At 44.5% G+C, this 17718-nt stretch overlaps 1 protein-coding gene across 1 annotated transcript; it reads left to right on the top strand.

Moving 5' to 3' along the window:
- The first annotated feature begins 847 nt into the window (after window positions 1-847).
- maml1 (mastermind-like transcriptional coactivator 1) lies at window positions 848-17450 on the top strand. The gene is made up of 5 exons (XM_070913615.1): window positions 848-1177; window positions 9303-10664; window positions 13215-13469; window positions 14587-14716; window positions 16134-17450. Exons 1-5 carry the CDS (start codon window positions 848-850, stop codon window positions 17189-17191), a joined length of 3135 nt encoding a protein of 1044 aa, XP_070769716.1. The 3' UTR covers window positions 17192-17450.
- Window positions 17451-17718: the final 268 nt, after the last annotated feature.

Genomic DNA, 17718 nt, shown 5'->3' with positions numbered 1-17718 from the left:
ATTGTAGTGTTAGATTAAATAATGTCTTTATTACCTGAGGAATTGAAGCTAAGTTTGTGAAGAAGGCAAGTTGTTAGCCAGCGCTAGCCAGCTAGCTCTTGCCCCGCTAACCAAGCTAACTACTAATACTTGAGCAAAATAAAGTTTCAGACAAGTTGGAGACCCGTTATGATACTTCCGCACAATGTAACATTAACGTTAACAAATCTATGGAGGTGAAGTCAGAGGCTAACGCGAGCTAGCTCCAAAACGACCTAAATTTAATGGCAGCTCAAATAGTTTTTAAGGAATTTTCGACGCTCCAACTTTGATTTTGAGTGGAGGAATGTGCTAACTTAACTTAGCTCAACGGGAGTTAGTTTGAATGCGAGTTTCATTGATTGAAATTGAAAAGATAGTGTAAACGATTTAAATGGTTTGTACAGAAAGTAGCGGGCTTTGGTGTGCTTTCATACCGCAGGGGTAAATCAGAGGTTTGTGTTTTAGATTTGGGGTTAAACTCAGGCGGAATGTGGCTCTAGTAAGACTCCAGTATTTCTGTGTTACACAGCAAGTTAAATGAGCTGTTGTATATAATGCGGTTCATAGTGACTTAACCACTTGGATTGTAGTGAGTAAAATCAGGAGGCTGAATGGTATTGCACCCAAAAACCTTAATTTTCCTCTTCGGCAGTGAGTGCCGCTGTGACTGAAGGCCATTAGCAAGACAAAGGTCGCCTCCATGGAGCCAGCACAGGAGTCTTTGTAGAGGGCGAGGGGGGTGTATAGACGCCCAGAGTGAAAAAGAGCCAAATTCAGCATTTTATGGACGAAACCTGAGCCGGGAGTTTACTACAAGTCTTTATTGATGATGGCGGATTTTGTTACACCGCGACACAGCGCGGTGATGGAGAGGCTCCGCCGGAGGATCGAGCTCTTCCGGCAGCATCACAACAGCTGCGAGAGTCGCTACGAGAACGCGACGCTGGAGCGACTGGAGCTGGAGAGACAGCAGACCTTCGCTCTGCACCAGCGTTGCTTGCAGGCCAAAGCCAAGCGGTCCAACAAGCACCGACAGTCCCAGCCCAGCGGCGACCAGGCCGGCCAAAGAGCGCCGGGCAGCGGCGGCGGCAGCGCCGAGCTCGGTGAGAGCGGAGGGACGGCGGCGGAGCAGAGCCGGAACAGCACCCTGATAGCGGTGAGTGAGCACTGGACACAGACTGTACAGAGGCAGACTAGATGTTAGAGCAAAAACACTCTACAGGCGGGTGCAGCATGAATAAACCACTGGGAGAGACAGCTGAAGGTGCTTTAGGCAGTATTCAGAGTGGCAGTCTGAATCTGATATGTGGCATTGACAGAAAGGATTCAAGTAGCTTCGATCAGTCTGCGCTACTGTTGGGAGTCACAGTGTAACTCACAGTATCATAGACACTCTCACAAAGTGTGTCTTATGATATGTGCAAGACATTAGTATGTGGACCAAACCACCCTTTTGAAACTGGTGCATTAGACTGGAAAAATCAGCAATGTCCTACCAGAGCTAAACTGGTTTACACTCATTGGTAAAAGTAGTCTTTTGGGTCTCACTCGCTGTATATTTATTAGATTACAATGCAGAAGAGTAACACGCACACACATTTCAGGCTAATATACATAAATATTAGAAACTCATGTGTCTAACGCAACAGCATCACAAACTACATCCTCCAAATGTTTAGTCAACACGTCTCTAAAACAGATTCAACAAAAACTAGAGATTATAACATGCATGAAGGCAGGATTTATTGCAGGGCTGTTGGATTAGAATACATTCATTTTAGTTCGATGTACCTAATAATAAACAAGTGTAAACTTAAGAAGATTACTTTTCATTTTAAATGTAAATCAGTTTACCTCGAGGCTGGCATTATGGATAAGTTAATATCGTAATAATCTTCATATCATGTATTTCCGATAAATAATCAGTTCTTCATCCCATTTAGCCAGGTAATGTTTTAGTGTTTAACCATAACATTTTCCCCCAACAAAGATGTCTTCTCAAGTGTGTCTTATGCTGTGACAGATTATTTAACTTTGCAAGTGTTTACAGCTCAAAAGCAGTAGAAAAAGATTAGGTGTTAGGTCTTAATAGGTTAAATAAGCACTGACTAGCACGTTCATTTAAAATGTGACGCGTGAACTACACTTTTGTCACTACACATTTATACATAGACTATACCTAACCCAAGTGCATTTTTGGCTTGACTGATAAGACAGTAATCTAAAATACATCTGAATGTTTGTCTTTCAGCATGTGAAGGAATCTTGTTCTGTCCTTTTGTGGTGTGACTGAGCTGTTATGATAATGACTGCTTAAAGGCCTAAAACAGCAGTTAGTATCCAAATCATTTTCCGCTTAAACTGATTTGTGTTGACGTACTGATCCAGCGTGGAGCGTCGACTCTGAGCGTCAGATATCTGACTCAGATCTTGTTTGGCTGCCGTCTGAATGTTTTCTGTCTGAAGTGTCTCGCTGAGATCAGACAGCCTGTGTGTTTGTTAATCAGAGCTGATCATGCTGATTGATTGCTGCCTCTGTGCTGAAGCTGCTGATCAGTGAACTCCTCTTCACTCAGGAGAAACCACTGCAGTGTGTGTGTGTGTGTGTGTGTGTGTGTGTGTGTGTGTGTGTGTACAGCATCAGTGATCGACAGAGGAAGTGTTGTTTTGTGGCTGTCTGGTCACATGACGCCTGTGTTTCCTCTCAGCCGAGTCTCTGGTTGTGGTTGCTTTGGTTCAACTTCTTCTTAACTGAAAATCCCCACCAGCTCCAGACCCTGACCTTTGACCTCTTTCCTTTTTGTTTTATTAGTGCTGAAACAACTATTCAATTAACTAATTAGCTGATTTCCTGAATATACATTGTCAGTTGATCATTTAACTAATTTATTAGATAAAAACACCAAACATTTGCAGGTGTCAGATTCTACAGTGTTATGATTCGTGGCTTTTCTTTAACACATCATTTAAAATTATCCGCTTTGGGTTTTGTTGTTCAGACAGTTGAAATGGGTGAACCTCTAATGGCCATTTATTCTTGTTCTCTGACATTTTATAGACTCAATAATTAGATCAATATAATCATAGATTAAAGAGGAGCAAATTCATTCCCTAGTTGTAGCCCTACATGCCCCCTTATGTACCTGCTTAAAGGTGCACCTGTGATCCCAACAGTAGCCCAGCCCGCCACCAAAACTCAAACTGCAGTACTGAAAGCTGCTGTCTCTCCTGATTGATTGACAGGTCTTAATGGAGGTACTCACAGTAGACAACAACTAAATCTTAGTTATTAATATTTTCCTCATGTTGTTTGTAAACACACACAATACGATCAGTTCACTGAGACACAACTCTTATTTTAAAATCTATAAGTCAGGCTCCAACACTTCTCATCTCGTGTTAACAGCTGTCAGATATGTGTATTTAAGTAAAAGTTTAAAGTCTCACATGAGAACACTCAAGTATTTCCAATCATTTCTTCATAAAATGTACTTCATTCGTCTGTGAAGAGCCTATACTAAAGGGTGTCTCAGCTTGGTGTGTCGCTTTACTGCTCCGCTGTATTACAGTCTATTAAAGTCTTCACTGCTTCTGTGTGTATCCATTTAGACTGAGAACAGGTGTGTGTGTGTGTGTGTGTGTGTGTGTGTGTGTGTGTGTTATTAGAAACTCAGCTGTTAGAAAACAGAGGAGTGGAGTGTAGAAGAGTTCAAAGTCCATCTGATAGCTGAGTCTCGCAGCAGGTGAGACTGCCGGTGGGATTTAACAGGTTTTAAACTGCTGCAGGTCTACATCAGGACCGCGCCTACCTGTCATCAAAGTACAGCTCTAATGTTCTACATAAGCCAGACTGTTTGTAAAACTGACCCACAGAGAGAAATGCTCTGCTGGTCACTGGGACTACGTCTACATCAAGCCGTCTACATTTTCAAATGCAGACTTCATGTGAAAACGATTTGCAGGTCGTTTTGTAGAGACCCGTGTCCAAAGTGAAGCAACATGAAAACGGCTCAATCTCTTTTTCTTTGACCTCTTTTCAGTTGAAAAACAACAAAACTGCATCACAGCCAACATCTGCTGTGGAGACAGACAGACAGACAGACAGACAGACAGACCGGCTGGCCCAGCAAGTCATTATTTAATGGTCACAAAAAGTGTGCTGTAGTGATAAAAGCCTTCTTTTATGATCAAGACGTCGTCTGGCAGAATCAACAGAAGTCCTGGTTAATGATCAGCTCTGCTCTGTGATTGGGGGTTGTCTTCTTAACTCCAGGGCTAAAATGGAGAGAAAAGACGTGTTTACATGTTCAACAGGTTCAATGTGGACGTTCTCTGAAGTGCTAGTGGTCCTTTAGTGGGTTCTTATTTCCATGGAGGAGTTTCTATGGGTCTTCGACGCGTTCTAGCGGTCACTGAGGTGTTTATAGGTGTCCTTTTAGGCGGTTCTGGTGACCACTGAGGAGGTTCTAGGAGTCCTTAAAGTCCTAGCGGTCCTTTTTTAAAAAGGGTCTATTGTTTGAGGGGGTTTTAGGGTCCTTGAAGAGAATCTGATGGTCACTGAGGAGTTTTATGGGTCCTTTTTGAAGAGTTTCTATGCCGTTGAACCTCTAGTCTGTCCCCCTTCTGTGTGTACATATCGTCTCGTAATAAATGGAGCTGAAGTCAGCAGTCATCCTGGACAGGAGTACTCCACCCTCTGTATCTGGTTCAGTTTGTTTCTCAGTGTGAATCTGCTCTCAGCAGGGACAGACTGACAAACACTGACTGGAGTCCTGAGAGGTGACTCAGTATGAACAGAAACCCCCCACCGCCCCCTCACAGCTGACTCATCACTGTGTGTGTGTTGGGGCTGAATACTAACACTGTCAGGAAACGCCTCGCTCACACTCTGCTCCATGTCGACAGCAGGCTCTGTGTCGCTGCTGCAGGGGGCGGGGCTAAATCACCTCTGCAGAGCTGTGATTGGCTTCTCTCAGTGGTGATGGAGGTCAAAAAGCTGTACTGCACACGCTCAAACCAATACTCAATGTTTTCACAACAAACCTTTCCAGAGTTTAGGCAGAGGCCGATACTGGTCAATATTTGAAAGCTAAACCAAAAAACAGAATTTTATATATATATATATGTGTATATATATATATATATATATATATATATATATATATATATATATAAAATGTTGGGTAATATGAGATTTTTCCATAGCGTTAACATCTCCAGGTGTATTAGGTCGTTGTAGGTAATATTACAAATATATATATGTGCACACACACTTAGTGGCACTATTAGTAGATGAAGTCCATTATAGATTCCTAAATTGATTTTACAGAAAATGTATTATCGTGAGAGATTTCAATATCATATATATTAATTTCTGTTTACATACCTGCCAACATATCTACAATATGCAAATAGAAGAACAGACAACAAAAACACTGTAAAAGTCAAATCAATACCAATGACAATACTGTAAAACAAGAATTACAGTGCAAGAAAGTAAATATTCATGCTGAAAACATGCAATCAAACTACGATGTGCTGACGTAAACACACAAGATATTTGGGATTTTTATGGCAAAGCAAAATCCAAACAATCCAGGATGAGTCATTGTGAAGATATTCTCAAGTCTTTATTTATTTGACTGTAATGTGAAACATGCAGACCTGGTTGTTTTAGCCATAACAAAGGAGCCAGTGTCTCCTGAACAGACTCACCTTGGCTTGAATTACTTCAGTTTACTCATCTTCAATACTTTGCAGTAGTTTTATTGAAGATTGAAACATCGTCCCAGTTGGTATTTAAAGTATTCTTCTTGTTGATCTGTGATGTAATGAGTCCAACTAGTGAACCTGGATTTAAACCCCCAACCTGCTGAAGTGTCCTTTAGCAAAACTCCACTCTGACCTTTGACCTCTGACCTGTAAACTCTAAGACAGTTGTTTCACCGTGGTGGCGGGGGTGGGGGGGGGGGGGGGGCACAGTTGTTATTAGCAACATTATTAGCAATAGTGACAGTGGTCAGTTTAGTAGTATTAGGGTTAGGGTCACAATGGTGTCACTAGTTAAAGAGTGGCAGTAGTAGTATTAGTTATAGTAATAACAGTGGCATCACTAGTCCAAGCAGTATTAGTAGTAACAGTGGTATCACTAGTTAAAGAGTGGCAGTAGTAGTATTAGTTATAGTAATAACAGTGGCATCACTAGTCCAAGCAGTATTAGCAGTAACAGTGGTATCACTAGTTAAAGCAGTATTAATAGTAGTAACAGTGGTATCACTAGTTAGTGGTGGTAGTAGTAGTAGTAACAGTGGTATCACTAGTTAAAGAGTGACAGTAGTCGTAGTATTAGCTGTAGTATCAGTATCAGCGTTACCTGACAGGTGAAGCTGTCTGCAGACTCCAGGGACTCAAATACCCAGAATGCCACAGATGGGCTCAGTGCAGTAGCTCTGGCAGGACCCCCCCACACACACACACAAAAAAAATCAACCAGTCCATGGTAACGAAGAGGCGGCGTCAGACCAGTATTTCAGGTTTAAGAGGCTCGGTGAGTCACCAGAGTTTCCTTTCCCCCAGGGCAGACCATCAGTGTCTCCTTACCCAGAATCCCCCCACCCCCGGTCTTTTTTCTCTCTTTCCACTCATCTTTATTTGCATGAAGGTCCCTTCAGCATATACTACTTGTTTTTTCAGTTAATTGATTAAACGTTTGGTCAACAGAATATATTCACATTTGTGAAGCTGTGAAAAAGAAGTCTTCCTTTTTCTTAGATGACTTCAGTGATTAATGGAGTATCAGAAGTGTTGGAGAACAGTTTTCTGCCATTTCACTAACTGATTAATCGTAGCTGCTGTAGATCCAGGGACACACAGCAGAGTCAGCCAAATCAGCTCTCATCCATGTTTTGAAACTACAGATGGAAATTTGATTTTAAAAACGAGAGAGAGAAACTTAACCCAGTGAAACTCACTGATTTGGTTTTTCCTCTCACTTTGAGTTCCGTCATTATCTATGACATGAAGACGAAACCTCCGGTCGCATACATCAAAGAATGATGAAGAGAAACTGTTTCTGTCACTCAAAATTATGTTTATTATGTTCTGCAAGGCACCAGTGCTGCTGGGGTCGGGGGGTCTGATCCCCTTCTTCCTGTGTATGTACAGTGGGTTAAGCCCCAGTTTGGCCTCGTTCAGGCCTGCGTCTGTCTGCATACAGTTAAACTTTTATGCAGTTTGAAATCCAAACTGTTGCTGGTTTCAGAACTAGAGGCCAGAATTTAGAAGCTGCTGGCCAACTAGTCTGTCCAAATGTTTTGTTCTGCCATTTTGGCACCAGTCAGGCTAATCAGGAAATTCTCAGCATATTTTGGGGAAGACGTCACCATTCTCCACACTGACGCCACTCTGCTCATGAGGCTGAAACTTTGACCAACTTTTTATCTTCTTTTTGTCTTCCTTCACCTCTGATGCCTTCCTCTAAATAAACATGTACTGCAGGGATTTTTAGGCCAGATGCTGATAACCATTCAATGTTTATTCTTTTATTAATTAACTTTGAATTACAGGATGGTTATCTGAGGACACATTATCTTAAATGTCAGTAACAATGTATTTTATTCCATAATTTATATTTATTTGAATTGTATTACTTAAATTACATTGATTTAAAACTTTAGGATCTGCTGGTCTGATGTGGATCTTCAATGAGTTTCAGTTGTTAAACATTTTCAGCTACTAGCAGCTTCTAAGGAAGGAAATGTCTGTCAGTTAGTCCATCAGTCCGTCAGTCAGTCCGTCCTCCCTCCCTCCCTCCACTCTGGTCCAGACTGAAACACCTCATCAGCTGCTGGATGGACTGTGATGAGATGTGGTTCAGACCTTCATGGTCCCCTCAGGATGAACTGTAGTAACTCTGGTGATCCTCTGACTCTTCATCTAGTGCCATCATCAGGTCAACATGTCAATGTGTCCAATACTTTGCTTTATGACCAAATACCTGCAGAACTGATGACATTCATCAGCCTCAGCTGGACTTCACCTGTTTAGCAAATGTTAGCATGCTAACATGCTGAACATTATACCTATCTATTGTAATTGTGATAATGTTAGCATGGTGATGTTAGCGTTTAGCCCCACTGTGTCTAAGTACAGTCTCACAGAGACGCTAGCATGGCTGTAGACTCTTTGTTTGGTTACATTAAACGTCCACAGATTAGACACTTCAAAAGCATTTGTGTATCCAAATATAATTCACCTACTTTCATCTGAAAATAACAGGCACGCAAAGATCTATAGACACCACCAGCCCAAACATACTATCTGCTCACAGCTGCTGTGTTTTGTACAACAGCAAGCCACATAAAGCTGAGGCAATATAATCAGGTTTTTCTGGTCAGGCACTGATAGGAAATACGATAGAGGTCAAAAGGTCAAAGAGCTTCACCTGGAGTCACCTGTTCAGTCTTCTTGGTGGTGTTGGGAACAGTTGATAATGTCACAGTGAGACCGTGTGAGGATCAGCTGATGTGGAGGAAGTCCTGAATGTTCCCATCAGATCCGATGGGTCGTGCTGCCTGCAGAGTGGACAGATGTGATCTGCTGACTGCTCTGAGGAAGCTCTTTGTTATCTGCATTATGTAAGCATGCCTGCAGCTGATTCTATTAACGGCAGCAGCTCAGACGCCGGGCAGCTTTTTACCCCAACGTCTGCTGGCTTCAACTCTCATAACTCTGTCCTTTCAGCTGCTGCAGCGCCCCCTGCCGCTGGAAAACGGCCCCTGCAGATACTGAAATAGAAATTCTGTCATAATTTAACAGCTGGCTTTGTTACTCAGCACTCACAAATAACCTCATTTCATGATGCAGATATCTAAATGAAGACATTGTGAACTAAAACAGTTTAGAACTAAAATGATCAGATTGATCTATTTTGATAATTGATTAATCAAAAATGCCAAACATCCACTGGATGATTGAGCTTCTCAAATATGAGGATTTGCTGTTTGTCTCTGTTTTATTTAATGATGAGCTGAATGTCTTCGGGCTTTGGACTGTTGGTTGGACAAAAGACATTTGAAGAAGACTCCTTGGGCTCTGAGAAATCGTACTTCATGTTAATAACATGCTTTTATACAGTAATACATGTTTCTGCCCCGCTGCAGCTGTAAAGGATTCAGTTTGTTGCTCAGAAACACTTCAGCAGTGTTGGGGTTTGAACCCTTGTTATGTTTGTAGTCTGCTGATGACTTATTAATTCTCCATGCCTCTGTTTGTTCCTCCAGCTGCAGGAGACTGTGAAGAGGAAGCTGGAGAGCGCTGGTTCTCCGCTGGGTAGAGATCAGGTCAACGGTTTCAGTGACGGCTTCCCCCCCAACAAGAAGGCCTGTCTGGACAACGGCACCACCAACGGCTCCCCGCTGGACTCCAAGCTGGGGATCAGCGACTCACTGAACTCTAACGGGAACCACGGGCCGCCGGGAGAGACGCCGGACGCCGGCAGGGAGTCGGGTTCAGATTTCCACCGGAAGGAGATGAAGCAAGAGCCCGACGACATCCTGCCCATCATGCCGCCGTCAGGAGGAGGCAACAACAGCCTGTTCCCCGACCTCAACCTGAACGAGCAGGAGTGGACGGAGCTGATGGATGAGCTGAACTGTTCCGTGGCATATGAGGACATCCAGGACATTCTCAATGACGGCTTCGAGGACCGCAAAGACCCTCTGGAGCTGGCATCGACTCCAGGTGGTGGTGGGGTGGTGGGAGGAGGAGCAGCAGGTGGTGGGGTAGGCCAGTCGTCCCAGGGTCTGCTTCCTCCAGATCTGGTCAGCGTGAAGACGGAGTTCTCCCCGGCCGCAGTGGCTTTTGAGCAGGACTCTCGCACTGGCTCCCCCCATGTCAGGTCCACCTCCTCCGGGCCGCCTCCTCACCCCACCAGCTCACCTGTCGCCTCCTCCTCTGCCTCGTCCCCGGCTCTGCCCCCATCCCAGCCGGCTCCTCCCCCAAGGCAGCTTCAGCCTCCCCCAAACCACCTTCTCCCCCCGGGCCCCCCGGTGCCCAAAGACCTGTCCCCTGCCCAGCAGCTCCAGCAGCTGGCCGCCCAGCAACAGAGAGCCCAGCACCTCCATGGCCAGCTGCAGCACAAACCGTCTCAGCCTGGGGCCAAGTTCCACAACCAGGGGCCCCATGCCCACCCCCCACCTTGGCCCCAGATGGCTAACACCTCTCAGAGCCCACTAGGGGGCGCATTTGGTATGGACAAGCCCACAAGCCCCTCCCTGTACCCGCAGGACTTCAACCCCAATGCCCAGAAGCAGCTGCTGATGCCCGGTCAGCCCAACAAAGGCTCTCCCAAGGCAGGGGCCGGTAGCTACATGCCAGGCCCCACCGGACACCCCAACATGATGGGTCACCCGACTTCAGGGCCGCCTCTCAGCCACCCACCAGCGCCAGGGCCTCAGGCCTCAGCCGCCATGCTGAACTACAACAACACCAAACCTCTGTCGCACTTTGAGGCGGGGCCTGGGCCGCCGCGGCCCCCCAACACCCAGAGCCAGAACAAGGCGGCCCTGCTGACGCTGCTCAGACAGCAGCAGATCAAACAGAAGAACAGCATGAACTTCCGCCAGCACATACCACACACACAGGTAAGGAACACACTCACTGCAACACCACAAACACTCTGTTACTGCCTCAGGGTTAGCTGCCTTGCTCAACAGCACTTTTCACAGTAGTTGCTCAGCTGACTTCTATTTTACATTCTTGTAATTTCAGTGACATTTATCCTGAGAAACATCACTGAAATCAACTGCAGTTCATTTTAGTTTCTAAAATATCACCAAACGTGTAAAGACCAAACCGGCGTCTTCCTGTTGGCATGTTAACAAAACAGGAACCTTTAAATTCTCCAGTCTCAGTCATACGTTCAATACGAGCCACAGGACAACCAGACTCCTTAGAAAGCTTAGTTGATGAAATATTATGAAAAATCACTTGACTTTATTTTATATTAGGGCTCCACAATTGTATAATAACCACATTTATTTTTAAAATACAAATGCAATGTTGACATAAGATGCAAAGTGATGACCGATAAGTGAGTATTATCTGGTTACATAATGAGGATTGTGTTCTTGATGGTCAGATAACATGATGAACGACTCTTTGAGTTAGTGTTGTTGGTGAACCAGGAAGTGAAGTTGATTCTAATTTTAACAGTTAGTGTTCATCTGTTGATGAGAGTATGAATGTGGCTAAAGACTTTTTGATGAGAGATTTGGGAGTTGACTTTCTCTGTGTTAACTTGGCAGGTGCTAACTGTAGCATCCGTGCTAACATTACAGTGCTACAACAATAACTGTACGAACTGATCAGAGTGTTCCTGCTCTGCTTTTATAACCAGGCCAGCAGCACATTCCTGGACTGTACCTCACACACGCACGCACACGTGCACACACACACACACACATGCACACACACACACAAACGCAGGCCTTCATACCGCTTCATTCCCCAGACCTGAATAAGGGAGAGCCCTTTTTATACTGAATTACAACATAGAAGAGACTTCCTGGCTTACTTTGGAGGTTAACATGAATATTGGATTTAAAATACAGTGGGCTTCAGAAGGTATCTGATAAATATACCTTGGCCACACTCCCACACAGCTGTAGTGGACTGATGTATGATGGAGTCTAAACAGCCTGAACAATGAGAGTCTGTTGCAGCAGCAGAGTCTCCTGCTGGCTGATTCAGTTAGGACACAGCAACGACTTACAAAACTCTCAGTCAGTGTCTGTGTAGCACAGATATCCGGTCAGGTCAGACTGGCCTGTAGTTAGCTGTACTGGTTGTAGTCCAACAGGTGCAGATGAAGACCAGTACAGGGCAGTTAGTGGAGGTGAAGTCGGGCTGCAGCAGGGAGGCCTTTTGTTCAGCTGCTTCAGAGCGGCTTCAGAGTGGCTTCAGAGCGGCCTGGGCCCCACGCTGTAACCTCCTCTGACTGACTGACTGTGTTGGTGAAGCAGCTGGTTGCTAAGGCTCACACAGGGGGGTGAATGGAGGCAGTGACAAAGCAGCCTTTCATATTCTCTCTCTCTGTATTTAAATATAGCTGCTCCTGCCTGTACTTTTCCTCTGGCAGACCAGGCGCTCTGTTCCTGCTGCACTTTACACTTCATCATCTTTGAGCACTGACGCTGAAACTTTACAAACTTTTGTTTTTGTCCCGTTAGGCCTCAGTACAGTATCAGCTGTGGTGGAATGTTACCTAGTACATTTACTGTAGTACTGGTTCCTCCAGAGTATTTCCATTCTATGCTTCTTTATACTTCTACTCCACTACACTTATACATACAAATATTGTACTTTCTACTGCACTACATTTATTTGATAACTTCAGTTACTTGTTACGTTGCAGATTCAGATTGAAAATATAAATCAACAAATAGATTATGATATATTATAGATTAAGATACCCTGCACTATATAAAGTCATTAAAATGAGCTCCAGCTTTATCAGCTGCAACATTAAAGTGAACACATTAACGCATCAATACTGATTATTCTGAAATGGGCCATTGTGCATTACTTTTGGTACTTGGCCTTATATTTTGAAGCTAATACTTAAGTAAGATTTTAAATGCAGGACTTTGGTTGTTGTCCTCCAAAATATGACTTATTTTTGACAATTTATGTAGATTTAATGATTAATAATATGAATAAATATTATTTATAGAACACCAAAGAACTTAACAGGAGGATCTATTATATGCAGGCTTCAGATCCTCACTTCATTATTTTAGCTTTTCTTTCAGCATCTATTGTACAATCTTTCCCTGAGTTATCATCTAGATTAGATGTTTGTATTTCACTTTTGATTCATAAAATGCATTTTTCACACTTTAAATTTAAATGAAGTTTAAAGGTTGCTATTTAAAATGTAATAAAAGCAGTAGAAATCAAAAGCATTTGAGTAAGATTCAATAAAATTGTCTTTTTGGAAAAATATCTGTTGTCCTGGAATCTCTGGAATATAAATCTGGGGGTTAGGGAAACCTGTAAAGCCTGGATGCATGTTTTTATACTTGTTTTTATAACATTATTACATTATTTATAATGTAATTAGTTCTGAAATAAGTAGTACTGCTCCCCCTGGTGGAAACATTCACGACTACATCTTCTTAACCTTCTCTCAGGACCAGAACACCTACCCTGCTCCTCCACACGGCCCGGGCCCCGCCAACACCATGGCGTCTGCTCCGGGGAACAACACCATGACGGCCCAGCCGGGGGCAAACGCCATGGCAGGTAACCACGGGAACGCAGCGTACCTGAGCCAGGCGGCGGTGGCGGCGGCGCTGAAACAGCAGCAACAACAACAGCATCAACAGCAGATCCTGGAGCAGCAGAAGCAGCAGTACATGCAGAGACAGCAGCTCATGGCTGAACAGGTATCATTAACACGTTAGACGTAGAGTAGAACTGTTTTGTTCCCGAAGTGAAGAGAACGGATGGTTTTACGTCCCAGCATGGGACAGCAAGCACGAGGTGCGAGAAGACATTTAAAACGTTTTCTGTTTACAGCAAAATTGTGAATGAGTATCCGAACCTTGTTGGTATTAAATTATTAGGGCTCATTAGGAAGTGGCGAGGCCTGTTCCTGAGGGCAACCGTGATGTGAAGCCTGAATAAGATTCTATTTAATGTCATCATACCAGTGAACTGCACTTAATGCACGTTAACTAAAAGTCACCGAGAGGAGGTCTTGATGTCTTCTTCAGTTGCTCGTGATGTGGAAACTTATTTCTGAATTTATGCTACTTTCTACTCTTGAATGGGAGCACCGGTACTGTATAATTTCCCCCCAGGGATCAATAAAGTATTTCTGATTCTGATTTGAATGGAGTTGTTTTAGCCAAACGGCCTCTGAGTTACTTTACAGCAAACAATATAAACAGGAAAGTGGGATTCTGCTCTTGTCACTTAATTTCTCGTCTTAGACAATCAGTGGATGATAGATGACCTGAGTCAGTGATGCAGTTTGAACACGTTCTTCTTCTGGAGGTCATGCTTTATGTTGAAACCTGCAGTAGAACTCAGTAAGAGCATTGTGCCATCCTGTAAACACTTCTCGTTTTAAACACTAGAGGGAGCTCCTCTCACAGTGTCACTGCTGATGCTGCTCTAACTGATGTGTTCATTGATTCATTCATTTTTCTTTCAGCACTGCAGCATTTACATGCCTGAATTATCATCTAAATTCAATCTTTTTTTACATTATAATCATAATAAATATTTGTATTGTACCTTTCATGCAAGCTAACAATTTAAAAAGTAATAAAAACAGTAGAAGATAAAAGGTTTTGAGTAAGATTCATTGAAATAGATGTATTCTGTATTAGAAATATGCAGAGTATATTTTCAGTTTAGTTATAAGCCCATGTGACAGTCTTGCCTCACTCATTTAATATTTTGTGTTTGCTCTGGATGCTGCATGTTCAGGGCGTTAGCTTCACACTGTCCTGTGATCTAAAGTCTGATGAGTCGTCTGTCTGTCTGTCTGTGCAGGAGAAGCAGCGGCAGCAGGACCAGCAGCTGCAGAGACACCTGACCCGACCTCCCCCACAGTACCAGGACCAGCCAGGACCACCGGCCAATCAGAACCCTTTCCCTCAGCAGCCAGTCAACCAGTTTACAGGTAGGACAACAGGAAGTCACATCTGACTGACGAACACTCTCCACTTCTTCTTTATTCATCAACATGGCCGTCAGCCGGTAGGAAGGACGTCAGAGGTCAGATGATACAGATTGGTGGGCAACATAATGTGCACTTTAATTTTGGTATACCAGTTGATAAAGTACATTTTCTTGAAATTCATTTGACAATCTAAAATCTTTCATGAAATCAGATTAAACACATCTGAGGTATTTCATATAAACAATGTAGAAGCCAGTGGCGGAAAGGAACTTAGTACTGTACTTAAGTTAACTAAATTTAAAGGTACTTGTACTGTACTTGAGTATTTCCATTTGCTGCTATTTTCTACTTCTACTCCACTACATATCAGAGGGAAATATTACACTTTTTACTGCAATACATGTATTTAATAACTTATGTTACTTTACAAACAAATAAATTATGACATAAAAGTAACTTTTACTAAAGTAAAGTTGACTTGTAACAGGGTATTTCTACACTGGTATTACTACTTTTAATGAAGTAAAATATGTGAGTCCTTCTTCTTCCTTTAATAGAAATATGTAAAGGATAACAAACACAACAAACCTCTTGTATCACCCACCTTACTCCAGACTCAAATCTTGTGTTGTAGGTTATGGCTGCCTTTGAAAGGCTTCAACACATTCTGATTGGTTTGAGGTTTGAGGTGTCTGGACTTGCTCTGGACTCTCAGAATTGATCATCAACCAGGAGCCAAACAGTTTTATCTCTGAAGATTTAATTCTTCAGTTCAGTGGGTTAATTTAATGTTTTCTATTTTTATCTGCCATTATATTGGCTGTTTTTAAACACTTAATGGGCTCATTGTCGTGTCTCGCTCGGTCCTTTGAACTTCACAATCTAAAAAAATGCTAATTGATGGTCAGTCGACCACAACAAGAGTTGCTGTTTGATCAAATACAGTAATATTTTGCAGCAGCTGAACCTCAGAATGAGGCTCTGATCAGCTTCATTAGATTACTGTTGGACTCGTCGTTGTTTTTGTTGTTGTTGTGACGTTCAGGACAAACGTTCCTCTGTCTGTCAGTGAGTGTGTAAATGACGCTCGCCGCTGATTTGAATGGTAAATAACTGGAGCTTCACAGTTGATCAGAACTGTATTTGTCCTGACAGCAGCTCAAGCTTCTGCTGGTCGAATGTTAAAGTTACAGTTGCTGCATTAAACGTTAAACTATCATCTGTGTTTAGTAATGACACAGCGGTAAAATAATCATTAACAGCTTCCAGCACTGCTGGATGAGTAATAACTTTAAAACAGGAAGATGTTTCAGAGGGACCTGCTGTTGTTTTGCTGATTTTTTTTTGTGTCTGTTTTGATGATTAATGGAGAAAATGATCGTTAGCTGCAGCTCTAAATGATGATTTTTCTTCACAGCTTCCTCTCAGCCAATGGGCAGCGTCGGCTCCATGGGAGGCCCCGCCCCTGGACCCCAGCGTATGTTCCCTCAGAACCAAGGTATGATGGGTATGAACATGGGCCAGGGTGGTGGGCCGGCAGGCGGTGTAGCTCCGCCCACGGCGGCGAGTCAGGCTGACATCAGTCTGTCGTCCTGTGGGGGCGGAGGGGGCGGTGCCGGAGTGGACGTCCAGCAGGTGCTCTACAACAACATGAACCTTCACCCCAACCACCCGGCCCACCCGTCCCTCCCGCCCCAGCAGGCCGGCCTGCAGCGTCAGCCTCTGGGCCCCATGAGCGCCTCCTACAGGCAGAACCTTCTGGCTCAGCAGCAGCACCTGAAGGCGCAGCCCAACGCCGCCATGTTGAAGCAGCAGCAGCTGGCCGTGGCCGCCGCCCGCATGCCGGGCTCCATGCAGAACAGTATGGGGGCCAACCTGCCCGGCTCCATGCCAGGCAGCATGCAGGGCGCCCAGAGCGCAGCGTGGCAGCAGCAGCTGGCCAACCAGCCGCCCCCCAGTAACCCCGGCCTGCCCCCCAACGCCTTCAACAACCCCTCCAACGCCTTCCACATGCAGCAGCAGCCTCGCATTCCCAAGATGCCGCCTGGCGCTGCACCCTTTGGCGCAAACCCTGGCGGACGTCCAATGGGAGGTCTGAACCCCGGGCAGCAGATGATGCAGACAAACATGGCAGCAGCCCAGCAGAGGGCGCCGCCCAACCCTCAAAGCCTTGGCCAGCCGATGGCCAATCAGCAGCAGACTCAACAACAACAGGCCAATCAGAACCAGGCTGTCCTCCCCGACCTGGCGGCGTTCGGACAGCCGCAGGGCAACAGCCGCCAGGGACTGCAGTGTAACCAAGGATACCAGGTGAGCAGGACTGCCAGTCAGCAGCAGCAACAAGTGTCGTTCGGATACAACGTGGCGTCGGGGAGCTTCGCCGGGGAGAGCGAGCTGGTGGACTCCCTGCTGAAGGGTCAGAGCACCCAGGAGTGGATGGCCGACCTGGACGAACTGCTCGCCAGCCACCACTAGTTTGATACACCTGTCTGCACCTGGAGCCCCTGAACCCTGCTGAGCTGCGAGGCTGCACTGCTGTACCTGCAGGACGAGTCTCTGATGACTTTCTGCAGCAGACATGTTAAAAAAAGATTGACTTCTTTTTTCAGACCAACACTGTTCTGACCCGTAGAGTCCAGACAGGTCAGTGTGTTAGCATTAGCATTAGCCACCCCGCCAGCTGATGGTGAATGTTATTCTACTTTGTCTTTGAGCTCTGCTGGCTGGCGAAATAATGAAGGTTGTGTGTCCTCAGACACTGATCACTGATCTGTGGACGAGCAGTTTCCTGCCCTGATGTGATGGGACTGTATCACATTCTCACTTTATCAGGTTAGAGATACGGAAGGGTTCTCGATATCCACTTCGGTTCAGCAGACAGTCGGCTGAATGCTGGAGGTTCAAAATAAATGAAATCCAATAACTGACTTACTGGTAAGAAATAAAACCAGTTCATATGAGCTGAGACCTGATGGAGTCTGAGGAGACTGACACAAGGCTTC

Source organism: Enoplosus armatus, chromosome 10 (genome assembly GCF_043641665.1).
Source record: "Enoplosus armatus isolate fEnoArm2 chromosome 10, fEnoArm2.hap1, whole genome shotgun sequence".
NCBI classification, from domain to species: domain Eukaryota; kingdom Metazoa; phylum Chordata; class Actinopteri; order Centrarchiformes; family Enoplosidae; genus Enoplosus; species Enoplosus armatus.
The sequence above is the reverse complement of the archived record's forward strand: the minus strand, read 5'-3'. Positions and strand labels throughout refer to the sequence as shown.

Excerpts from the sequence above, each read along its gene's own strand:
- maml1 (XM_070913615.1), top strand. The coding sequence starts at position 848 with ATGATGGCGGATTTTGTTACACCGCGACACAGCGCGGTGATGGAGAGG. Across the intron at positions 10,665-13,214 it reads AGCACATACCACACACACAG|GACCAGAACACCTACCCTGC; the intron begins GTAAGGAACACA and ends ACCTTCTCTCAG. Across the intron at positions 14,717-16,133 it reads GCCAGTCAACCAGTTTACAG|CTTCCTCTCAGCCAATGGGC; the intron begins GTAGGACAACAG and ends TTTTCTTCACAG.